General features: G+C 42.5%; 2 protein-coding genes across 3 annotated transcripts; one reads left to right on the top strand and one right to left on the bottom strand.

Moving 5' to 3' along the window:
* Positions 1-2476: 2476 nt before the first annotated feature.
* Positions 2477-6674, bottom strand: LOC311006190 (transmembrane protein 151B; the record flags this gene model as incomplete). The annotated part of the gene is made up of 2 exons (XM_083998920.1): positions 6475-6674; positions 2477-4108 (listed from the first exon to the last, which is right to left on the bottom strand). The coding sequence occupies exons 1-2, from the start codon at positions 6610-6612 to the stop codon at positions 2477-2479; spliced, it is 1770 nt and encodes a 589-aa protein (XP_083855046.1). The 5' UTR covers positions 6613-6674.
* Positions 6675-7263: 589 nt separating this feature from the next.
* rpap1 (RNA polymerase II associated protein 1) lies at positions 7264-23821 on the top strand. Of its 2 annotated transcripts, none has more exons than XM_083998327.1 (27): positions 7264-7317; positions 8076-8290; positions 8474-8622; positions 8866-8958; positions 9163-9346; positions 9445-9597; positions 9704-9934; positions 10996-11111; positions 11203-11301; positions 11670-11771; positions 11864-12031; positions 13915-14094; positions 14221-14355; positions 14465-14635; positions 15629-15786; positions 15938-16108; positions 16200-16395; positions 16591-16700; positions 16836-17031; positions 17924-18070; positions 18258-18400; positions 18752-19184; positions 20031-20149; positions 20263-20494; positions 20600-20776; positions 22007-22063; positions 23022-23821. In XM_083998327.1, exons 2-27 carry the CDS (start codon positions 8080-8082, stop codon positions 23169-23171), a joined length of 4281 nt encoding a protein of 1426 aa, XP_083854453.1. In that variant the 5' UTR covers positions 7264-7317; positions 8076-8079; the 3' UTR covers positions 23172-23821. The 2 variants fall into 2 exon arrangements, with proteins under 2 accessions (XP_083854453.1, XP_083854454.1); XM_083998328.1 differs by having other exon boundaries at positions 9166-9346.
* Positions 23822-26842: the final 3021 nt, after the last annotated feature.

Genomic DNA, 26842 nt, shown 5'->3' on the forward strand with positions numbered 1-26842 from the left:
ATCCCTATGTTCCCACAGTTCTAAGATCTTTCTCAAAATTAGGCCCTATGTTCCCACTGGACTCTCTCTACCTATCTGGACTCTATCTATCTGGCCTGTCTAGCCTCTACCGGGTCTTTTTTTTTTTTTTTTTTTTAACTAAACTTAACCAACTATTTTCTTCATTGCCTAAACCCAACCAATGGTGGGACCAAAGGGCTGTGGGAACATAGGGCCTAATTTTCAGTGACAACAAAAATTAGAAATGTGGGAACATAAGGCTGTGGGAACATAGGAATGACCCCGTCAATAATTATTAAACACGACCTATAATCAACTTCTGTGGTGGAGAAAGAGAGTTGAGATAGTTGTCAATAGTACAAAAAAAATAAATTTAAAAAAAGGTGGTAAAACTGCTGCAACCAAATACAGTGGCACTAGCAGCAAGCAAAAGTATCATCTTCCACTTTTTTGTTATATTACATTATCTTAACTATCCATTGTTTTTGTCCAACTTCTACAAGTGTCAAATAAATGTAGTGAGGTGGAAATATTAAATTGTAATAATAAAGTGTAAGTAGCCTACTACAGCTTGGAAATGAACCGTTAAGTAGTCCTGCAATTGAGATATTTTTTGTTATAGTTAGAATACTATTTCCAAAGTACTAGTAAACATTGGTTTGATTCATAATAGTTCATTGGGCCACAGAAAAATGAATGAAGATAACCTGTTTTCCTCATAAACCATAGCGATATGGTGACATCTAGTGGTAATTTAGAGAGAAAGCCATTAATACACTACTAATAGCCTACTACTATACATTGACATACATATGATACATTGTGGTAAACTACATGATTATAAAAAGGTAGTTACAGTTACCTGCCAGCTACAGCTGCAACTACCACGTCAATGCATCAGTAACAACAATCCCATAATGTAATATATGCTGAGGACATAACCTTGATTGCTTGAGCTGCTACTGTATACTTCACATTTGACTTTGAATTTGACTTTGCTGATATTAGTTCTTTACTTTTACTTCAGTACATATGGTATATTGAATCGGATTAGTGCTGGTTCCCATGGAGACAAGATGATAGGTTGAAGTTTGTTTTTTACTCATGACATTATGACTTTTTGTCTGTGGTCATCACTGCACCACAGTGGAAACAGTGTAACAAGAAAACTCCTACAATGGGGTTCAAAGAAAAACATTTTAGCAGTGAAGTCTGACAGTGACCTTTTGTTAAATGCTTCACTTTACCTTCGTACCAAGCTCAAGCTTTGTGTACAAATATGGAGTCTCTACGGCCCTCTACCCTTTGCCTCAAGGCCACATTAAAGAGTTGCTGGTAACTGAATATCAGGGTGTTTACTCGAGCAGAATCCTTGTTTCTCCTCCTGTATTTGTACTTGGTACTTTGTACTTAGGACAGCAGGGTCCCAGTGATCCGTGAGTCTGAGTGTTTGACATCGTCTCCTCAGATCAACAAGATCACAGGAGCAACTTCACTCTGATCTATCTTCTCCTCCTTTCTCCCCTCTGTCTCATCTTCAATACTTATGCACACAAGATGTAAGTTTGCTACCTCAAAAAAGGGAATTTACCACACTCATGATTCATTGCATGATTTGCAAGTTTTAATCAACTTATGAGAGAGAGAGAGGGAGAGGGAGAGTGACAGAGAGAAACACAACCCGCAGTTCCACCCTGTTATGTTATCTTTTCCCAAAGGTCTCTATATCATTACTTTCTGTTTCCACTTTGAAAACATTCCTCTCAGTCTGACAGGGTAGAACAAATTCATATACCTTACAAGTTGACATTAAATACTTGTATTCAATTATTCAAAATCTCTCACTGTCATCAATAAAATAATAACAAAAACAAAAAAAGTAGAATACACACGTCTTTGGCTTCACCTTGCTGTCTATTAATAAACTAAAAGACAATAACCTTTGGTAAAAACATGCATTTACTTCTTATTTTCATTATTCTCACATATTCCTTGGCTGGGATGGACCCCCCCCCCCACACACACACATAGAGACAGACATGAGAACAGGTGAAATCTAGTTTCCCTCGATTTTTGAAAAATATAAGTGATGATAACATGTGGAAATGCTCAGATCGTGCAGTGTTATATATCAAATTTATGTATGCACCGTTTATTAGATTTCGACAGCTGTCATACCCACACACACACACACACACACACACACACACACACACACACACACACACACACACACACACACACACACACACACACACACACACACACACACACACACACACACACACACACAAACTGTAGATGACACAGTCTTGCTGCCACAAGGAGAGTATGACAATGCCAAGGTGAAAGTGTCCCAGTGCATTTACGTCATCACACCTGCATCTTTACTTTTGCTTCATATTTACATTGGGATTTTCTGAAGGACCGCACAGCCCCGTCCTTTAACACTGATCACTCAGTGTCTGTTTGTCCTTCACAGAGCCGTCTCCACGCTGGACGACCCTCTGCGTATATAATACCGCCTCACCTCCGCCCCGTCCTCGGTGCCACAGCCCTCGGGCCGATGCACGATGAGAACCGGGAAGAACCGAGCGTCCCTGTAAGTGGGCGGACTGTCGCTGAGGGCCAGCTGGCTGGAGTCGGACCTGCAGCACTGCTCGTCCACGCAGCAGGGGTCCGTCAGGTTGCTGCTGCGGCTCCTCCACAGAGCCACGGTGCGGTGGGAGCCGTACATGCGGCAGAGGGACAGGCGGGACGTGTCCGAGGAGAGGTGGGACTGGAAGAGCGCTCCTCGACAGGAGAAGATGGAGGAGCAGCTGGAGCTGGTGACGGTCCTCCGCCTGCCTCCCCCGTCTCCCCGTCCGCTCAGCTCGTTGCATTGCTCGCAATCGACCTGGCCTTGGAGAGCGCCGTAGCTCTGGGCCGTCTGGCTGCTGTCCAACAGGAAGCAGTTTGAGGACGAGGTGCATTCAGTGTCTTGTAGAGAGTTAGAGTCTGCTGTGCTCATGTTTATCAGCATGGCCTCCGAGTAGCTGGGGATCACCTGGCGGTTGCAGCGGATGTGCCACTCCATTTCGGTGCTGTCCAGCGTGTCTACTCTTGGGACGGAACAAACTATGTTGTTTCTCCCGGGCCCGTCTTCATCCAGAGGCGAGGGGCTGCTGTGGCTGTACTCTAACCCAAATAGTTTCTCTATGCGGTAGTGCACATAAGCTGTGCGGTACTCGATGAGCACTCTGAGAGGCCAGGACAGCATGAAGAGAGCTGCCAGCCAGAAGGCAACCTGGGACGTGTACCACGGCATCCTGTCTGGGTCCACGAAGGCGATCAGGTTTTCTCTGAAGTCCACGTTCTTCAGCTGCATCCCCTCCCTGGCCTCCATGTAATCATCCAGACCCTCGATCTCGGAGAAGAACCTGGCTCTCTGGTTGAGGTAATCGTTTTCCGGGCCGGCCTCCGTGAAGCTGAAACACTTGGTGAAGCGCAGGCGAGTCGCCGGAAACGCCTCCAAGTCTCTGAGGTCACGCGACACGTCTTTCATCCCACAGTGGCCGAAGTCGAACTCCCCCTCCGCCACGTGCGTGTTCACCCTCTCGTGGTACACCTGCGTGGTGGTGTAGGCGTCCCCGTTACGGTATCGGGTGACCTGCCGAGTCCGTCGGACGAAGTGGTAGCTGATGGCCTTCCACCATATGCAGGGCTGGGCCTGCCGCATCCGCAGCACGCGCTCGTACACGCTGTCCACGTCCGCTTTGCACTGCATCTCGCTGCGGGCCCTGCAGTGCCAGCACTCCACCATGTACAGCACATAGAGCACGAGCAGGAACGCCAGGGGGATGTAGATGTAGCCGTCGGAGCAGGGGCTGTCGTGGTAGATCATGGAGTGTCCCCCGACGCCCATCCCGGACGCCCCCCGCAGGGAGGAGGTGAAGGAGGCTGTGAAGGAGGACGTGAGGGCGGGGTTGAAGCTGATCTTGGTGACCCGGGTGAGCTGACACCAGGCCACCGCGCCCATGCAGCTGTACATGAGCAGAGAGAGCAGCAGGCAGCGCCAGTGGGACTCACGGCAGACACAGGCACCCAGGGACTGCTTCACTGGACGCTGCTGCAGAAAGAGAGAGAGAGAGAGAGCAATAAAGAAAAGGCACTTAGAGCGATGAACCCGCTGAAACATGGCCGTGATATCATGACTTGCAGTAGAAATGCAAATGAACTTGGCTGCACTATAAATTACCAAGCTTTTCCATACCTAAGCACAAAGTAAATCAAACTAAAGAAAGCTCAGTGGGATTCAATTAAAGCATGTAGTGTCCCTGTGAGGCAGTGTCAGTGTAGCTGACAGAGAAATATTAACTGAAATGTTTTCACACATCTATCTCTGAAATTAATTTAATGTATAATGCATTAGGGCAAATTTACTCGCTAGAAACGATTTCACATCGATACCACAGTGTAACCACAGCTTATCTACTGTGTAAACAATCCTGAAAGTCTTGGAGATTAAAACGCACTCGGAAACGCAGCCTGAATGACACTAGGGTTTTGCGGCAGATACCAATATTGATATTTGAGTGTTAAAACATTTACAACAAAACATTAGCTAATTTAAGTTTTTGTTTTAAAAAAACATCAACATACATTTTTTTTTGACGAACTCTATATTTTACAGTGTAAAGAGGGTTTGTTTTGCTTTTCTTGGTTGGATGTGGACATGATTTTTGGGCAATAAGTTGGTAACATGTTAATATGCTACTGTACCTTAGGCTTGGGGACACCATTAGAAAACAAATGATAAAGCAATTTATTCGTGATGGAAATAATCAATAGTCATTTGGAGGCCAACATATAATATAATATAATATAATATAATATAATATAATATAATATAATATAATATAATATAATATAATATAATATAATATATAATATAATAATATAACATAACATAACATGTACATCTCAGTTTTACATTTAATCTGCTGGGCACTGGTTAGCTCAGTGCAGACAAACAGAAACAGAAAGTGCTCACCTTTGCAATACTGACCAGAAGTCAAATGATCCCATTCAGCAGAGCCACTGGCCCAGAGCTACCCCATCAGTAACAGTAACAGTAAAAGAAGCTGGAGTGTAACTCGTTATGCATGAAGAGACAGCACCAGGAGTGAAACATTTACTGTTACAAATGTAATTCAGTCTCATTCCATCAGTCACATTCAGGGAGATATTTTTTTGAACGACTTTATGGCGCTTTGTAATATAATGGTTTGTTTTAAGTGGAGACATTTCTCCCTATGAGATCCAGTGTTGTTGTAGACCACCACTGGTGTTTTATGGAGTGAAAGGATTTATGCTGACAACCAGCCATCCATTACTGCACTGACACACGGGTGGAGATGTCACTTTGCTGGTTCCTCCTCAGTTATTTATGGAGCAAACAGTGATTCAGAGAGGAGGGCCTCTTCAGTAGTTGAGGCGTCCTGACTGCAGACATTACATTATATATACAGACTTTACTCATTTACCTCTGTGTTAATAGGCTGGGTGTTGCTGCATCATATATTTTATACTGTACTTATATGCAAGATGTTCAAAGATCTCAATCTAAAAAGTTATTCTGGTATTTAGTTTCTAAATCTAGTCAAGCTTATCCCAGTAAGTAAATGAATAAATGGGCCAAAACCAAGCAACTGAATTAAATCTGTTTCCTGATGATGAATGCGCAAATAGAGTTGGTGAAAAAGTTTACTTTAATCTGCTCCACACAGCACGGGTATATGGACAATAGCTCTATGACAGCTTGTGTCATTTTACTGCCTGTGCATCATGGCTGGCTGCACACCACCACCAATTGCCCAGATGGATGGAGTAATCATGGCAGAAAGAGAGGGTGGTGGAGGAGGAGCAAATGCAGACACATATGCTATATGCACTTCAAGTGGACTTATCAACACTGAGGAGAGGCTTTGCACAAAATACGTAACTCTCTCCAGAGCCAAATATATCCATTTGTTAACGAGAGTACCTTTCCACATGACTGGAGTCCACTGCCACTATGTGAAATGGGCTGTTATGACATTTCAACAAGAAGAGGCTGCAGGTGGAAGCAGCTACTGTATACTGTGATGGCACAGAGAGGATATCAATGGATAGTCTTTATTTTGTAGTGAGCTACTACAGCACTGAAATCAAAACACTGTTTTAAATATTGAGCTACTTAAAAGAACATTTGTGTATTTTAAAGTGAAGTAAAACACATGTTTTAGATTAGTAAACTTGTATCTAATTGTGGCCTTGTGTTATGTTGCAGGAACAGGCAATTGATGGTTCATTGCTTAGCCTACTTGATGTTATTGCATACTTTACTTCAAGTCATTGATTTATGAGACCTGTCAGATGTATAATTTATAACTGATGTATGTGCATATGTGCCTTTTCTAACTTACAGATAAAGAATTGCTTATAGTTACCTACCTCTTCAGGGACATCACTCTCAGCCGGTGAGTCTTCCTCCTCCTCCTCCTCCTCTTGCTCCTGCTCCTCTTCCTCAGCATCATTGGGAGCACTGGTCGTCGTGTCCTCCGCAGCAGAGTCCAGGTCGGAGGAGAGCATGCTGCTGCACTTTTCGCATGTCAGAGAGAAATTATAAACTCATTCCCTCTTATTCGCATGCTCTGCTCTAGATGTCTTCTTCCCGTTTGCTCCCCCGTTTTGTGCCCCATTCAGCCCAACAGCGTCTGGGCCGGAGCCAGCAGACTGCCGCCGCTGCTGCTGCTGCTGCTGCTGCTGCTGCACGGAGGAGCGGGGATCCCGTGGTGGTCCTCCCGACTGGCAGGAGGACGACGGAGGGGGGCGGGGTTGAGGGATTTCACCGCAGCAGAGACAGCAGAGGTTGACCATGGTGCAGTCAGCGATGCTGGTTGTCAGTGACCAATGGTCCGCAGTTTAAATCACCTAATAAAACCATAAATCATAAATAGTAACTTACAACGAACATCACCGCCCCGAGTTCATCATCCGGATACCAGTTGTCCAGTCGCCTGCATCAGGGCGAGAGGAAAGATGCATCCTATCTTAAATATCCGTGGCATCACGCGACATAAATTAGAAATGGTGCTTTAAATGTCTTATAATAATTCAGGTAAATTTTCTAAGCCGCCTAAAGCCTTAAAATTTCTATTTTCTGAAAGAAGGACATCGACGCACCCTCCCCTCTCCGACGGAGCTCTTATTTTGAAGGTGAGGTTTGGTGTTACAGTGAATATCTTCCGTGTGTTCCTGAGTTTCGACGAGTACGGATCCTGCGCTTATCTAAAGGTTAGCCAAACACACAGCTGTAAAATGCGTTAAAACAACAAAAAACAGTCACACCGAGGTAATAATGTGTTGTATAATTTTAAAGCTTGAACTGAATCGTAGCTGACGTTAGGTTTACGTGAACTGTGCGCGTCGTTTATCTCTCCGGTGCGTGTCCGGTGTAAACTTCAGTACACGTGAAAACAACTGAGTTTTATTTAGCTAATATTACATTTGGATTAATTATTTCGTTAATTAGTCTATGTTCGTCACTTGCCGTCCTTGCTAACACTCTTAAATAGCACCTGTTTAGCTAAGTTAACGTTAGCTAACCAAGTTCAACATGAAGTCATGGACAGATGTGAGATATTGCTGAATTCACGTTATAATATTAGATTAAAATGCTTTTTTCCCATTCAGTCGGACAAAGCCATCAGCTAAACGCAGTAAAATGAGCCAGAATTGGCTTGAAAGGATCAGTTAACTTCCGATCTCATGTCATCAGGCACTTAAATGTTGTTTTTTTGGTCACCCAGCAGCTTTGAGCCCCTTTCATCCTCCTCCTCCTCCTCCTCCTCCTCCTCCTCCTCCTCCTCCTCATTATCATCAATAGCTCTAGCAGTCTGGTGCCAAAATCTGCTTCTCCATCAATGTTAGCTGTTATTATAGATGAATGGTTGGACTCAGGCAGGAGGAGACACTTGTGGATGTACAGTGAGAATTCAACACAACTGCCATTAATGTTTTGTTATTGTTGTTTGTTTGTTTGTGTACTTCAGAGGGATGTTGCGGCGTCCCAAGCCAACTGACTCGGAGGCAGACCTCCTGAGGGAGCAGCAACAGTTTCTGACCTCTGGTGCTCCATCTGCTGCCAATGTGGTCCGTCGCCCTGATAAGAGGAGAGGCGAGGCCGGAGGGGGAGGAGGAGGAGGAGGAGGAGGAGAGCCCAACGGAGATGATGAAGGCAGCCAGAGGGACGTGGTCACCATCGAAGGTATGAGAGTTAACTGACTGACTGACTGACAGTCCATAACATTTTCTGGGTCTTCCCCGATTAAACATGAGGCGAAAATTGTTCCTAATTAATGTAATGACCATGACAACAACTATTAGTGGTATATCACTAAGGTAATTAAAGATGGAGACACCAAAAATAATGTCATGTATTCTTTTGTAGATCTTCCAGACCAGCTCCCTTCTCTGACACCAGCCCCCCCGAAGAAGTCTCGGTTTAAAGCCAGTCGTGTCACCTTCGAGGATGAGGATGCGGGGCAGAGGCTGGACGCACACGACACTCACATCAGTGCTGTTCTCTCCAGGATCGTTGTAAGTTCTGGCTGTAAAGGCTGACCAATGTTTTCCTCAAGAATGGGAAGTGTGTATGAACTCCATGAAGTGGCTGATGTTGGCAGTCGGGCCTCTTCGAGTACAACTTCAAGTTATGTGCCACATACTGTACATCTTGTTGTGCATGTTTGTCTCTTTACTTCAAAGTTTGGTTCTTTTTGTATGATACAGTTTTATTTTTTTCACCTAGGAATAATTATTAACATTATTTATTTTTTCAAGGAACGAGACACCAGCTCTACTCCAATATCTCTACCAGCATTTACAGGCATGGCTTTCCCCAAAGTACTACACCGCTCACAAACCAGCAGTCAGGTACAGAGATGCTTATGTTGTGCTTTATAACTTGCAGTAAAACTACCCAAATTTACCATTAAGAGAAATATTTAGTCTATATATATATAGAGCACATATTACCTTAAAAATATATATATTTTTTTTACTGTTCATGCTTATTTGTATGGATTGATGCCGATTTGCGTGCATTGCAATATTTCAAATCAATTACTCCTTTGTAAGCAGGCACCTCTGTCTTCAGCTGGAGGAAAGAAAAGCATCTTTGCTCGTCAGATTGCAGCTCAGAGACTTAAGGAGGGAATGACACCATTACACTGTTCACCTGAAACTGCTCACACAGCTGAACCCAGGCAGCAGAACTTCCCTCCAGAGACCAGTATGGATACAGATCAAACTGATCCTACAGGTAAAAGTATAAATTGCAACTGAAAACAGCTTATTTTTATTTTACTTTTTCACCAAACGCACCCCTTTGTGTATAATTTAATTCTTGTTCCTCTCTAGTTTCAGGTCCCAGGTTGCTGACTGGTCTGGGACTTGTGGGCCCAGATAGCTCAGGAGAGACCTTGAGGATCCACAAGGAGAACCAGGCCAAACTTCAGGGGATGTCCAAGGCTGAGATAGTAGAGGAGCAGAAGAAACTCTTATCTCAGCTCGGTGGGCAGCATTGTTCCTGTTTGAATCTTAACTAGTACATCTGAATCTCTTTTCCCTTTTTTAGGTAGGTACCACAGTTTTTAACACGATTATTTCTGCTTCCCAGATCCGAGATTGGTGGAGTTTGTTAGATCTCGCAAAGCCCAGAGCGTCCCGTCCTCTGCCTCGCCATCCACAAACCCCGAGGGCAGAAGCAGCAAGGAAAATCTTCCTCTTGAAAGCGTGAGCAGAGAGTCAGACTCCTCCAGCGCTGCTGTGCTGTCTCAGAGACCCCAAGAAGTGGAGATGGAAGAAGAGGGCGAGGAGGAGAAACTGTCACCGCCACCTGCTGTGAGGGGTATGATTTAAAAATAAACCCTTTCATCACTTGTACCTCGCCACGTCCTGCTCTCACGATAGAAAATAACCAAGAGGATTGAGGTCATGTGGATGACTAAGCTTTATAACGATCTGACATCATCTCTCAGTTGGCGACATCATAACCCCTTTGCTGATGCTGAGTAATTATTTGATAAGTGCTACATCTCAGCTCACACACCAGCTTCGTCCGCCTGCTGTCTCTCCCTCCTTCCCTGTCTCTTGTCATTCTGATCTTCCTGCTTTTCACTTCCCTTCCTGCTCTCCACTCTGTCAAGCATCAACCCTCTAATGTGGGATGCTGCTGCTGCTGCTGCTGCTGCATGGCTGAAATCCAGACATAAAGCTGATTGTTGACTTCACTTTGTGTGATTAGCAGAAAGGCCAGACAGAGCCAGAAGTAGCCACTCTCTGCAATTAAGTTACTGCAGATCATTCAGAGAATACTCCCAGTGCTGATGAAAGTGTTGCTAATGGATCACATGAAGACAGATCTTACCCATCATTTATACCGTTCTGTTTTAGAAAGAAAAACTAATGAGTAAAGCTGTTTACTCATTGTTGAACATTATTTATTGCCTCCTCTAGCTCCCTTTCCAGAGAAAACAATCAACCTTGTTTTGGGTTGAGGATAATTAGCCAGTCTTTGTCTCATCTTCTTACAGAGCATCTCAAATCATAGTGGGAGGTGATTTTTTTTCTTCCCAATTATATATATATAATATATAACGCACCTCTCTGGTATTGTACTATATTTTGCATTATTATGCCCTGTGAACTTTTATCTATCTGTTAAACCAGGCAGGGTTGGACCCAATTCACACAGTGTGGACTAAATATGAAATAATTTGAATGTTTTCCACCAGCAGCAGCACTTAAAAAAGTGAGGTATTATCATGATGGGCAACATTGTGCTCCCAGTGTTACTACCATACTATCATGACTCAGTTACTCATTGTGTTGTTTTCATCTTCCAATAATGTGCTTTTGTTCAAGTGAATATTCAAGTGTATTTGTTGTTGTGTTTGTGTGTAAAATCAGCGGTGGTTCTCCCGGTGAAACCTCAGAAAGAGTGGGTCCACATGGACAAGCTGGAGCCAGAGAAGCTGGAGTGGATGAGGGACTTGCCTGCACCCAGGAAGAAAGGAACCAAGACGGTGAGAGAAGATGTTTCCTACGACACCAGCCTGAATGAAACATATTGTGTAGCTGTGACGACTCATTCTGCGGTTGTGTTTATCCTGACAGGCCATGCAGGCTCGGTTCGACTTTGCTGGGAGCTTGATCCCCCCCACCGAGGATCTGCCCACTCACCTGGGTCTGCACCATCATGGAGAGGAGCCAGAGGTCAATAAGCAAGAAGTCAACTTGATTTTTATTTTAGTTTTTTTCTCTTTGTGTTTGCATCTCAGAACGCAGATGTTATAAGTGTCATTATGGTGATTTGCTGCTCTTTTATTTACCTTTATCACCCATTTCAGTTCAGTGATTGGAGAGAGTCAAGTTTTTGAATTTTTGAATTTCACAGCCTTAAACACAACCTGCCCTTGACTGAAATGTCTCCTTTAGCCTGGGAGAATGTCATGGCCTTTACATTTTGAGGCCGGAAGCCAGGGTCATGTCATGTCATGTCATGTCATGTTTTTTAGAGGCTCTGGGTCTTTTTTTTTTTTTTCGTTTGTAATGATCTTGACACTGTGAATTTCTCCTTCCAGCGGGCAGGTTACTCCTTGCAGGAGCTCTTCCTGCTGTCTCGGAGTCAGCTCATCCAGCAGAGGAGTCTGGCCCTCGGCACTCTAGCCAACATCCTCTCGAAGGTACACAAACAAACACACACTCGCTCAGCGTCACGCACATTATCTACAGTGCTTGCACTCACTCGTGCTGCGTTTTCTTCTTTTCCCTGTAGGCACGTGCTGGAGAATACAAGTCGGTTCTGAAAGGCAGCGTGACGTCCACTCTGCTCGATGCCGGCCTGCTCTTCCTGCTCCGCTTTTCGTTGGACGACAGTGTGGAGGGAGTGATGTCTGCAGCTGTGCATGCACTTAAATCACTTCTAGTGTGCACAGAGGATGAAGTAAGACAACCTGAAGTGTTGCATGTTATTTCAGGCCCCTTTGAGACCTGGCATTAACATTTGTCTGCGATGATCTGATCACAAAATGACAGCTCTAAGTACCTGATTTCACAGTGTGTCCTCACCTACATCTCGAGTAGCCATTTGTGATCGGATCTCAAACCCTAACAAATAATATGCAAATACTCACATATGTGTTGTTGTTTTAGCCAATCCAACGAGTCCATTGTCAATGTGTGAATCTGAGAGAGTGTGTTTAAGATGCAGTGCGTTCTGCAAGGAGGGGCTGTGCAAATCAATGTACTTGTTATGGCTCAGTGAGAAGTAGGGTCCAGACTAGTGCTCAGGAAGTATTTTAAACATGTGATGAGGGTGCTTTTTGCACAAAGTTACAATAAATAAAATAAATGCAAGGCACTACTCTGGCCTTTATTGAGATGGCTATTTCATTATGAAATGTTTAAAAACAGACTTCTACATGGAAAAAAATGGAGCTTGGATACAACCCACGCGTAGCGGCACACCTTCTTCAGGGTGTAACCCTCAGCACACAGAATCCCCTTAAGTAGGTCATCTCCCCCAATTCCTCCCCCATCTCCCCCAATTTTCTGCCCTGTACAATCTCCATGTGGCACACACCTTTTTTTTAATGCACTACACCCTTAGAAAGGGGGGGAAACATGAAATATGAAACATAAAACAAATCAAATCACACTACAGGACAACTCCCCCCCACTTTGTTTTTAATGCATCACATACACTATGATTTTAATGCACCACACCCCTTATCAGAATTAAGAGATTAAGAAAGAAATAATTATTACAGAAAATAAGGGAAAGTTGTTGTGCATACATTCTCGGGCTTGGGGGGGGGTGGGGGTGGGGCTGCGGGCTGGTCCCCCACAGGCTGATAAGGCCTGGCAGGGCCCCGGGGCATCCCAGAAACTAGAAGTACAGTAAATAAATAAATAAATTTCATATAAGATTTGCTTTTTAGATTCTCCCTCCTCCATCCTCTCTCCATATTGTTATCATCATTACTCTTCATTACTCTTCATCAGTATCATTAATATAGTATTGTTGTTGTTATTAATATTACTATTGTTACGTCACTTTTTTTATTTATTTATTTATTTTTTATTTATTTTTTGTTTTTTTATCCCCCCCCCCCACTCCCTCATGTCTATTATTAATTACTTATCCATTTTATTTCCTTTTTACCTAATTGAAGTATTACTATTATTATTTACCAACCTGTATAGATATCACATGTGCGCACACACACACACTCACACCCACACATACTAACACAAATATTGTTGTTTGTTTCACAATTTCTTCTTGTTATCTTTGTCACATTTTGTTTTTGTCCACTGTACTGTATAATTTCACAATAAAAAAAGTAAAAAAAAAAAAAAAAAAAAGTAAAAAAATAAAAAATAAAAAATAAGTAGGTCAGTGAATCACACACCCCTGAACAGGTAGGCAGAGACCTCACAGGTAGGAGATACCAGGCCTCACCTGTAGATGGCTCTTCAAAAATGAAATAGAGAAGTAAATACATATGATAAGTGAAAAAATATGCACACAAATAAAAGATGCATCTACATCATTGGTGTGTTCAAACCAGTAATCAGAGCTGTCCACTTGTGATTGGATTACCAAAGGTGGATGTTAATACCAGGTCTGAACAGGACCAAAACCCTTTAATATGTGTTATAGGAAACCTAAGGAATGATTAATTGATTATGTGATCAAAGTAAGACTAACCAATTTCACAACAGAACTGAAAACCTGTTTTGTGTAAGATATAATACAGTGTGATTGTCTGTCACTGTCCCTTGGTTAGAGTTTCAGTTTTGTCATTTTATCTCTGCTTTCAGGAGTGTTTGGACTGTACCTTCTCCTGGTTTCGTGGCCAGGCCGCTTTCCCTCTGCTGCCGTCAGCTCAGGAGGAAGAAGATGAGGAGGATGAAGGGCTGGAAGAATGTATGAGGGAGACAGCCAAGGAGAAGGAAGAGAGGAAGAGCGATCATGATGTGGCCAGAGAGGATGTTATCAAGGTAATTTACTCATTCTGTTCATGATTTGCTTGTTTTCTTTCTCAGATTTATGATCTAAATCTAATTTTGAATCCCTCTAAATGAATGATTGTTGTTTTCTTTTTGTAATTCATGTCTGTATTTCAGGGTCTGCTGAAAATGAAACTTCTCCCCAGGTTACGCTACATCCTTGAGGTGTTTCGACCGTCTCCCCGAGTGGTCCAGGACGTCCTGGACATCCTGACTCGCATCGCTAGGCACTCTTCTTCGTCTGCCACACAGGTACCGGTAACCACAGTCACACAATAGATCATTCACTCGAAATCACTGAATTACTATTGCCCGTATTTGTTTTCTAACCGAGTTCAATTGAAATGTATTTCACTCGTAGGTGTTGGACTGTCCTCGCCTGATGGAGACTGTGATGTCTGAGTTTCTTCCTGCTTCGTGGGCGGCACCATCTTTGCCCCTCCCTCGGTCTGTTTATGGACTCCCGCTGGCCAGTGCCATGAAACTCCTAAGAGTTTTAGCGACCTCCGGCAGACATGCCTGCGCCAGACTGGTAAGTATTAAGTTATAATTAAGTTATTGAAAACTATTTGTTGTCTTTAATGCCAGAATGAACTGTGTTGATGACTTAAAAGGATGAAGCAGTATCTGGTCACCTCATTGCAACTATGCTCAATCTGAAAAGTGTCAAAATCTAATTTTTAACACAAATCTGCACAGAATATATATATATATATTTAAAAAAAAGACCCAAATCACCTGTTTGATTAGTAGCCATAAGAGGTGGTGAAGAATAAGTAGTCAAAGTCATTCAGCTGAGATAAATAATGGGAAGTCCTTGTTGGGCTGTTTGGTGTCACCACACTGAACAGGTGCCAAAGAAGGAAATTAAGAAACGTTATCTGACGAGATAAGGAAGAAAATGATAACTAAGCGTGGTCAAGGTAAAAGCTAAAAGACCGATAAGGAACTTGATGTCTGAATGTGGAAAAACATCAGACTCCGCTTTTGAAAAGAGAAACTTAAAAAAGCCAGAGTGGGGGGATTGCTAAAATGTTGATGAGCCACAATGCTGGCAGAAAGTCCTTTGGTAGACAGATGAAACAAGACCAGAGCTTTTTGGTAACTCTCATCTTCCCTGTACTCACAGAATAAAATGATAGAAGTCTCATTAAGAGATACAAGTAGTACTTCATTGCGAGGATTGCCTCAAAAGGGTGTGCTACAAAATATTAGGGTAAGGGTCACAATATGTTTGTACAAGCTACATGCTGCAGCTACAGCTTGGACACCCAAAGGACGTTGTATTAGATATAGTACAGTGATAAGTGAATATTATTTATTTTGGTCAGTTTCAACTTATTTTCTTTTGAAAAGGACAGACACCATATTTATGCTTTAAAATACAAAACCTGAAGAGAAAAAAAAAGATACATACAAACATGAATACCGTATTGATACCCATACAGTTCTATAAATACACTGCTTATTGTACCTACCTCTGTTGTTGTGCATGTGTTATTATGTTCTCCTCTCTCCGCCCCAGTTGAACTCTCTGGGAGTGAGGGAGCGTCTGTCTTGTCTGCTGAGTGCTGAGCCCACTGAGCTGCTGCTGGAGCCCACAGAGACCCTCAGGATCACCACTGAGGCCTACAGGCTTTGGGCTGTAGCTGCTGGCTACGGACAGGCCTGCAACCTGTACATGTGAGCTCACATCTTAAAACTCTGTTTCTAAGCTCTGTTTCTAGTTCTGGTCCTCTGTCTTTGGCTCATAGATGCTTAATTTTCACCCGTGTCTCTCTCTCTCCCTCTCTCTCTGTATTCATCTTTGATTACTGTGGTTGTTTTTCCACAGAGACCTGTACCCAGCCTTGGTGAAGGTGTTGCAGTCTGTGAACCAAGCGCTGAACCCCTCAGACCCCCTGTTGCCTCTGCAGCTCCAGCGAGTCCTGGCTCTGCTCTCTTTGCTCACACAGGTCACACACACTGCTGGATGTCATCAGGAGCTGCAGGCTGGCATGGTCAGGTACAGACGAGTGACTGAAATGGACCGAGAAAACCGTGCTGCTACACGAGTCGACACGAAACACATGGCAACCTCTCTTTTTCTGCCACAGCTCCCAGGGAGAAGAGTGTCCTCCTCCTCCTGAAGTGTCCTGGGGTCACGTCACAGGCCTGCAGACCTCCCTGTTGGGTCATTTGAAGGCCTTTGTGAGGAACCTCGATAGCCCAGTTCAGAGAGACAGCAGCCTCGCTCTGATACCAGCTTACCTCATATACCTAGAGGCTTATTATCATCAGCTCTCCAGACAGGTACCATTTGTCAGTGATACTTTTATTGTTTCTGAAGTGAAGTATCAACCACATTATCATGGTTGATATATCTTCACTTTACAGAGCAAAGAGTTGACATTAGTTCTGGCTACACTTCAATAAAAATGTAAATAACATGTAGATTAATTGCTGAACTCAAATATGTATCTTGTATATTGTAACTTGTCTCCTCAGAATTGTTTCAAGCCAGTGGAGACTCTTCAGGAGCTGGAGCAGCTCACATCTGAAGTTCTCATCCCATTGTTTTCTCACCACGTTGTGCAAAGTTTGATAAACAACCTCAGGTACGCTTAGTTTTCCCTTAAGTTAATTCTGTTCTCAAAATAGTATAAAACATGGCTGTTACGTTACAGAACAGTTTTTTTTATTGTTATTCATTTTTTCCTCACCTTAGTTTCTTGTCACTTTTCCTTGACCAGGTCTTCCTCAGTAGTGTGTAACGTCCCCTCTGGTCATCAGGACCCGGACACCACCGCCTGCCTGCCTGGTCTGGCCTGTCCAGGCTGGAGGGGTCGTCCAGGCCTGGTCGTCCCCAGCTCCCCCTTCCCTCTTCTCACAGGCCTGGGGCTCCTTCTGAAAACAGTCACAGGCATCCACAAAGGTCTAGGCTGTAAGGTACGATGAGTTTGAATGCTTTAGCGAGTATCGTATATCATGATAGGACAGGGACAGGAGGGGGCTGTGGGGTTGTTTTACTGCTTAGCTCATCTCCAGTCAAAGAGGAGGAACTGATGAGTAATTGTCTTTGGCTGAAATTAAATCCAGCTTCTTCAGTCTCAAGCACATAGCTGCCTCTTATACACAGAAATCCTGCCATATTTCTGTTCAGAAGACCCTGCATTATTCTGACTTTGCTTGTTTAGACTAAACGAAACAAAGGCATTGTGTTGCCTCCTCAGTGTGTGACCTTAAAAAGTATCCAGGATCAGAGATGTGACATGTGACACAATGGTGCCAACGTCTGTCCCACCATGCAGACTTTCTTTTTTACACAGAGGTTAATCTAGCTCCCCTCTTGGTTTAAAGGGGACGTATTATGGAAATATCAATTTTTGAAGGGCCTTTTTAATTTTTGTGTTTTTCTTGCCTTCCGGCCCCCAAAATATGAGAATTGACAAAATAATCTGTAATTTGCAGGCTCCCTAGATTGAAATCCATGTGGTTTTATGAGCTGTTCCCTCAGATGTCTTCCAGTAATGTAACTAGTATTCTTTGCATATTATTTATTTATATTATTTTGACCACAGTATGTCACAGACATGTCTTTAAGACACCTGGGAACTATTTTAATTTGTGGAAAAGGGGCATAATATGTCTCCTTTAATGCAGCACAATAAATGCACATCCATTCGAAGGTTCCTCGAATGAATGTGAGGGGGAATAAAGTTTGAGTATTTCCACCTTGAACATACTGTGTAAAACAAGTCACTTTATATAATTCTTATGTTGGTATCACACATAACACTCCTCTTTTTTAATCTTACTTGTTGTTCCTGTTCTGTGTCAGTTCACTGGTCTCATCCTGGCAGAGCCTGTGATTGGTTACCTGCGTCGTTGCAGTCAGGCCACACCCACCGTGTCTCACACCAGAGCCTGGCTTCTCCGACATGAACACCACCTCCTCTACCTGCTGCTGCGGCTGGCACACAGACTGGTAAGCTCCAACACAAATCATCCCCTAATAAACACTCACATGTCAACCACACATACTGTATACAGTACATATATATGAAAGTTATCTGAGTCAGATCCTGTGGCCTTCACAGTCACCAGATGATCTCAACTCATCATGAAGATGTTTGTGTTATTTCGTGTAACTGATTTCATTTTTCTTTTGTCAGGTTTCCATTGAGCCAGAAGTAGCAAGACATGCATCACTGTACCACCAGGTGGCGCTGGTTCTGCTGCCATGGTTATTACCAGGCAGTGAATACTTGGCACATGAATTACTCTCCACCATCCTCTTCAACAAAGACTTTATATCGTAAGTTTACATTATTTCACTGAACCTAATTTGGGGTTAAGTGCCTGGAAGTGCCGACGTAGTCACCACTCTGAACAGCCTGAGATGTTACTTTTGTTTTGATCACTGTGTTTTGATCACTGTGTTCTGTATAATACGTTCTGTGTAAATAATCATTTCATTTATTGCTTGAAAACAAGGTTCATAATTATAATATGATTTGACAAATTAGATTATTTTCAAAATTGCATTTCTTTGGAATTGGATTAAATTAAGAGATGACCCACTTCCACCAACTTGATGCTCGATTTTTCTTTGCTCCCTCTTTGTTCCAGTGTTTCTCAGTTTGTGTGTTTTTTGTGTACCTTCCAGCGAGGGCCACAGCGGAGGGCCAGAGGCCGTGGAGCTGGGGGAGCTGAGGCTCCACGAGGGAACACAACACCACGCCTCTCCCTCCCTCCAGACTGTAGGCACCCTCCTGAGAGAAGCCTGCGTCCAGCTGCCGTCCATCCGGGGCTGCTACCTCACTCACCTGGCACATCTGGAGTCGTCTGTCCTTGTGTCCCAAGATGCACTCCTGGGCCGCAACCCCTGGATCAACTCCCAACTCCTCCCAGAGCTCAACGGTCCCACTCTGCCGTCTGATTGGCCTTTCATCCCACTCATCAGCCTGTATGAGCGAACAGGAGTTTCTGACGGAGGGGGCTTAGCGGTGGAGGAGCTGCCTCAGGGGGCTCTGCAGATGGTGACCCACTGTCTGCAGTGGCTGCTGCTGCTGGAGGTCTGGAGGGAGGAGGCTCTGAAGGTATATGTCACAGTCAAGTTGTTTATAGAGCACTAAATCACAACCTCGCCTTAAAGCTCTTTGTAATCTGTATCATTTATCCTTAGAGGCCTGATATAAATAAGAAAGATGTCCCACAAGAGCATGATGATCTATTTCTGAGGCTCTGTTAGTTTACTTTCAAGCTAAATAAAATGTATGTAATAGTTAGAGCCAAATAATACTGGATTTATGAGGTTGAGTTGTGAGTTTGATACAGGCGGTAACAAAATCAAATTGCATATCATCCATCTTAATGTATAACAGCTGGAACTGAAACAATTACTCAGCTAATGAATTAATAATAAAACAATATGGATAATTGCTTTATGTGGGAAATATTAAGAGTCACAATTGAGATTAGTGAGAGGAGATAAGAGAGTAAAATAAACAAATGGGACACAAATAATCAATCTCTGGCCTAACGTTAAATGCACTTTTATAAATAGTTGTGTTTATTGAAAAGTGCTACGTATTGATTAATTGATTTATATAATGGATGAAAAATAATTTTCACACAAAAGTGCAGAACATCCTCTGGTTCCTGCTTCTATAATGAGGTGATTTGCTGCATCTGTTTTTATATATTGCAGTAAACTGAATATTCCTTGGAGCTACTGTAGAATAACTGGTTTTACTATTAAAGTAGGATGTGGACGTCTCTTTGGGTTCTGAGAGAGTATAAAAGAAAGTGTTAAACTGAGCAATAGCCAAACTAATTGATGATAACATAACCATTAGTTGCAGCCCTACTGGCCGTATTATTATTCTCAAGAAATCACACATTGCAGTTGTTTGTAACATCCACATCATTTTGCCGTGTTGTAGGTCATTCCCTCGGTTGCCAAGTTGGCGCGTCTGTCCTGTGTGTTCCTGTGCTCCAGTGACTTGTTCCTGGAGAGACCTGTACAGAAACTGACCTGGGGTCTGTTTAGACTGCTGACCAGGTCTGATATAACACAGAACATGTTTAATGCCCTAATTCTTGTAATGAAAAGTTTGAGTTGAGCAGAGAGTTGGGCGGCTTTGATCCTGATAAACACAAGATCCTCATTTACAGGCGATCCAGGCTGGACTCTCTGGACCTGAACGCCCCTCCTCCAGGTTTAGCCTCTTTCCAGGACCTGTACTCAGCCCTGTTGGCTCAGTACGAGGCTGTGTCGTTTGGAGACCGGCTGTTTGGCTGTTGGGTCCTCTTACCCCTGCAGAGGAGGTACAGCGCCACCATGAGGCTGGCTGTGTTTGGAGAACACGTGGGGATGCTGAGGTCACTGGGAGTCACTATGGAGCAGGTACCGATGATGATGATGATGATGCTAATGTCTAATTTCTTACATAAATGTTCATACAGCTCATGAAATAAAATCATGCTAATGCGCCTGTTTTGTCACTTGAAGCTGTCCCTCCCTATCGAGCGCTTCACCTCTCCGCCTGAAGACTCCCTCCCTCTCCTCCGTCTCTACTTCCGCTCCTTGGTAACTGGGACGCTGAAGCTCTGCTGGTGTCCGGTCTTGTATGTGGTCGTCTTGTCCCACGTCAACTCCTTCATCTTCTCTCAGGATGCTGCAGCACAGGTAACAGCACAGCATGGTGGTCACGGTAACCTTTAACTGAAGTGTTTCATTTTATTTAGCTTTAACAACAAAAAACAACCAGATAACCAGCTTGTAAAGGAATAGAAATTCAATTCTGACTGTCTCAATACCTCAGTGTATCCTCATGTACCAAATAAGTACAATCGGATGCACGCACCTTATCAAAGGTTTCCTTGGTGGATCTATCGCAAACACAACAAAGCCACTGGCACGCAAAATGTCAATCGGTGTTATAAACCAAAAACTATGAAAATACATAATTTCTCTCAGAGGTCTTATATACACTGTCAAATTTTGCCTCATAGTTCAGGCCGCCAGCAAAAATCTGTCATGTGGTATCGACGGGAAGTGAGGCTTCACACATCATCAGTTACATCATATGTCCACAACGATATGCGTCGATTCGCACTACAAAAGCTCAACTACACACGACACATCGTGAAGCCTCTACCTCTCACGTAACATCACTTCTACGTACATGGCACAGAGCTGAACAAAAACAGCCCTCGGAACAGATGGAAAACATTTGACCTCTTGTCAGCGCTGCCAGTGTTTTCCTGGTTTACAAAAATCGCTCCCCCGAGGGCTTCAAAAATGAATCAGAGCCTCTCTTGTTGTAGTCTGTTGTCCTTCTCCCTCTGAATATTCTAACTGCATTTATGTTAAGACTGCATTTGGTAGCATTTAAATAAATACGGCCACAGTGAAACCTAAGGCAAACGCCACATGTGTAATGATTTATCAAACCCAGAGGGTGCTGCAGCTGCATTGGCTAAGAGGTTGGATTTGTGGGCAGTTCTCTGGAGGCTTTACAGGGATTTACGCACGTATTCTGCGTCAAATATGAGCTCACTGGATGCAAACTCTGTACAATTTTATGAGTCGGAAAAGTAGTTCTCATGTTATTGATAAACAGCCAAATTCATCTTAGCTCTCATGTCCATAAACACTCAGTTTTGAGTTATGGTATGTGGCTGATATTTAACAGCAAGGTCTTGGAGGCAACATCCAAGGATAAGAAACACATTCACCAACTTAATTTTATTTACTTCTCTCAAAAAAAAAGCACTATTTTAGAGCGGCGAAGCTGAAAACATTCATACACGCAGGTGAAGAGTTTCAGTTCAGTTGACACACACACGAGTGCGTCAGTACAGTTCATCAGTGAGCTCTTTGATCTTTAATCTCCTCATCCCTTTCCTTTTCCAGGAGGTTGAGGCAGCTCGACACAGCATGCTGAGGAAAATCTACTACCTGACTGATGAGGTACCCGTCGCCTTTGTTCACCCACTGCTTGTCTTTCCCTCGCTTTGTCCTTCTCTCTGATCTTTATGCGCCGTGAGGTGTTTATTGATCGTTCCCACTTTCCTCCGTGCTTCTCATGTAACTTTCTGATAATCTTTTCTCCACATTCCCCGGACAACCCAGTCAGTTTCTTGGTGTTTTTCTTCTTGTTGACCGCCGTCCAAGACACCGTTGGCCTGCTGGACTGTTTCCTTTTCCATCTATGGTTATTGTAGCTTAGCTTTTATCTCATTTGTCATGAATGTGTGGTAGCTTTGTTTTTTTGTCTGTGGATTAATTGTGTGTGATGAACCTTTCAGCTTTGTTCTTTTTTTATAAAGGAATTTTTTCCTTGTAAGTAATTCTGTCTCTTTAAAATGTCTTTAACAACTAGTTTTTGTTTTTGTTCCGGCTGCAATTTTCAGTAATAACCCAGTTCCCCGAGTTTTATTGAATGAATTTGCAACTTAAACTCCTGCTGTGATATAATTTAGAAGCCTTTTGTGGTTTTTAACAAGCCGAAGGCTTTGTTTATACTAGTGGTTCTGTTTTTGTCTGCTACGCCTCCACAGCTTGCATGTCATGTTCCACATGTTCATATTTAATCTGGATCTGATTTAACACTATTAATTATATATAAGTGGATATTGTTATATCGTATTTTACTATAATTGAAGTGTCATGGTTTAGGTTAGTTTGATCACGTTTGTGTTTGTACTGCTACTAGAGGGTGCAGCTGTTTCAACTGTTTATCAGATACTTATTTATTTAAACTTTCTCAGCAATTTATCAATTGGATTAAATCAAATCAGTATTTCTATTCACTGTTTAAACTTAATAACTAGACAAGTACCTCCTTAGACTAGTTGTCTGGTTGCTTTACACCAGCTCCTCTGCTCTTCTTCTCACCTCTGTCTCCCTGTGTTTATTTTTTTGCCAGGTGTTGAGGAGCCACTTGCTGCTCTTCCGTCTTCCCCAGCAGCACTCAGAGTTGGGCTTTGACATGTATGAGCAGTTGCCTCCCATCAGGGCGAAACGCTTGGAGAGTGTCCTGAGACTGCAGGACAACAGTGATGAAAAAGGAGACTGAGTGAAGGAGAGAGTACAGAAAAACAAAGGTAGTGAGCCAAAAGCAGAAGGTGCAGTTGAAGTGACAGGACAGGTATGAAGTGGAGGGAGACATGAGCATCAGTAGAGGATGCTGGGAAAGTGCAGGTCAGCGGTAGGAGACAAAGTGAGACATTAATTTCAAATACTTAAAGTGTCTCATCAAGATGGAACAAGAACCAACAAGGTCACAAGAAAAATTTCTGTGGCCTCTTTAGTGAAAGGAAACAGAAGCTAAGGTGGACTTACTTGGATAAAGACTGGATAAAGTAGCATTTGCAAATAATTTTTAGACAATGCAGAGCCGTCTCTGGAAATGATCTGAAATCCATTTTGGGGTTTCTAAGTTTACTGTAACCTGTCAGAACCACAATACAGCCACAAACTAAGAACAAATGCTAAAAATTAAAGTGCAGATGCAGTGACGCATGAGTCCCATAAACGTTTCCTCTAAGGGAATGATAGGAATGACATGTTTTTCCTTGTGACACCAGCACTTTGCCAGGGTTACTGTGTCTGTGCGTGCTTTAAAAACAACCTAGACCCATTCTTGGCATCTCAGAGCAAAGACAAATGTCCTGCTTTACAAGTGTCTTTTTTTGTAAATAAAACATGATTTGGAGTATGTCTAAACTTAAGTGTTTTTATTCTTTAATCACTGTATGACTCAGCACTGCAATTACAGCCCATAAAAACAGTACATTCAGATCGGGTCTCGGAAGAACTAAGACAGGGAGAATCCATTGTTCTCTCCCAGTGTTACTGATCAATAGCACTCACTCTGAAGTCCTTTACTGACAGAGGCTCCAATACTTTTCCATTGAAGCTGCTCTAATTGTTGCCAGTGTTAAATCAGATTTGGAAAATGCCCATAAGGTGCTGGTGAGTTTGCTGTGCATGTGCTTTTCCACCCCCTGTTTTTGCACGGTTAGATCACAGTGTAACATTGACAATTTATCATTAACTGGTGAAGTTTAGGTCTTTTGACCTAATCTATTAAACAGCATACATTATAGCAAGCATTTTGGTTTTGGTGAAGAATTAATTTATAATCGTTTTTGAATTGAAATCATTTAAGAGTTTGAAAACTTGAAAAAGGTAGATCTGTTTTCCAGAAAATCTTTTAAGTTAGATTTAGGTGATTTAAAAAAAGAAAAAAGAAGAAAGAAGCATTTTCAATCATTAAAATTCCAACACATCCCAGGGATGTCTAGGTCTCCTGCATTTTTAGTTTAGCCATACATAACGTCACATCTGTGTTCAATATTTTACATTCACCTCAATTCACCTCACCTCAACCTCCTGTTTAAGCTCCTGTCCTTTTCATGATTGTGTTGTCTTACAGTATAAAGCTTTAGACAAAACACAGTTCTAGTTCAGAAGATGATAAATTGCTTTTTCTCTTGATAAATGACCCCTTTTAAAATACAACCTTAACCGTAATACAAAATAACATAAAGGTAGAATTGAAAATAATTGAAATATTCAGTGGTTAAAAAAAAAACAACCTCTGGGTCTCATAAAAAATTGCAGAACCAAAGCTGGAGCAAACTCTCTCCAATAACTGACACAGTCCTCATCATCTGATAAAATGAACGTGACCATGAATCCCCTCAGATGAAATGAGGTGGAACTGGGAACTGGAATCTTTATTTGTGGTTTTGGTGCAAAAGTGCTTCCAAAATGATGATGATACCACAAAATATTAAGAAAACAGATTCTGGATAATAACATTTCCCTGCTGAAATGTAGAGCTTTTCTAATGCGTGATAGCAACACGTCTCATTATGGTTTTACTGAAGCTGTAAAATTCAACCTCCACCTTCCTTTGTAAACATGTGAAATGTTTCTCAAGTGAGATCAGTCCATTCCTGGAATAAAAGGCTCTCACAAAATTCACGGCCTACTATTTAATGCATACTCAGATTGTCTCCCTACAGCCAATTTACCAGGTTTTAATGTCAAATGAAAATTATTCACAGTGGCTCTAATTATGCCAAGTGTCATGTGGCTCATATTTTCATTGAGTCCACCTCTCTCAGCACCAGCAGGATGTTTTCCCTTAAACACCAAACTCCTGCAGCCTCCAGGGAGAAAACCAATTCCTTATGGCTTTATTTAAAAAATAAACATTCAGCAAACTGATACTTTAAACGCCCCACCTCAAAATCACAACCAAATATATAAATACCTCATGAAACATTCAACTTGTGCCTTTGAACACACTCTGTTTGCCTTATGTCCATCATGCGTTAATTAGGTTGCGGAGGTGAATTTCTGTTTCTGATTAAACTGATTTTTCAGTTTCAGCAATGTCCACGTTTTCACATGAAGTGTCAGAGTGCAGATTGGCACCGGTCAGCTTGATGTAATGTTGTTTATTCGTTCCTTAGTTTCTTCTGAACTGACCTGACATTTTGTTTAAGAGATCTTTTCTTTTGAAAGACAAAAAGTCTACAGATTTTTTGGCTGCTTTAGATTCTTGTTCCCAGTTAAATTCCTTGGCATGTTCTTAGCCGGTGAAAGACAATGGCACCTCCTGTGGGTACTAACTGGTCACACGGTTCACTCCACATCTGGTCTGTATTTGGTCTCATTTGTGGGGAAATTTGCAGAATTGTTTGGCTACAAAAGCAAACAGGACAACCTTCATAAATTGAAAAATTGACCAGTGTTATTCAAAAGTAAGTGGAGTCTCCTGGGACTGTACACTTGAAGGTTTATCTCAGCTAATTGCCTAATAGTTCTCAATTAACCTCTTTTAACCTTTTTTAAATTATTTATAGTATTAGCATCATTAGACCACCCTCTGTGTTGATTGTTTTGAATGATTTATAAATGAGCTATGAAGTACTGTGTGTAAGAAAAGGGAGATAATACAAATGCATCAAGCCTTTTGGAGCCTAAAAGCTGTAGTGTGTCACTTTTACATGTCCGATAAATGTTATAAGGCTACATACAACACAACACTGATTAAACTGACCAGCCCTACAAATCTCTTGTAGTATTTTACAGAATTTGTAGTTTTGAATTTCCCGTCAACCGGGGACATTCCCGCACTCCGCACAGGAAATGACGCATTTACCTTGGCCTAAGGAGGGGAGAGGAAGGAGGAGCATTACCTCAAGCATTCCTTGTTTCTTGTGTTTGACAATTACCTTGTACACTGCACTGTGTAAATAAAATGGAAAAAAAAGGAAGCAGGAGCAGTGAGTCTCCTAGTAACAGGTAGAAATATTGCAGAGAAGCCAAAGAAACGTCCCCGGACACGGCCCAGAAGTGGATTGTACAACAAAGACAGAGACACAGATGTCGCTTTACTGCTGTCATGAATAGGATGGGCTGCTATTACATGTAGTGTACCTAGACTCTATTATTGTCTTGGAAATGATGCAATGAATGTCATGAAATGTTGAACATGGTGGTGTGACCAATGGTTGCGGACCGGTGGCCTTTAGGGGGACATGTTTGTGGGGGGCCTGCACAGCATTTTCCTCCCTTTTCCAAAGTCACATATAGAGACGATGCCTGGCATTTTGATAAGCTCTAGGTTTGTTTGCTTTTTAAAAATTAGCTCTAGTTTTCAGGACACCACTGCAAGACTGACATTTTTATAAAATCTCATTCTAATGGCTGTGAAGAAAGTGTGAGTGA

This window comes from Trachurus trachurus (genome assembly GCF_905171665.1).
Source record: "Trachurus trachurus genome assembly, chromosome: 22".
NCBI lineage: Eukaryota > Metazoa > Chordata > Actinopteri > Carangiformes > Carangidae > Trachurus > Trachurus trachurus.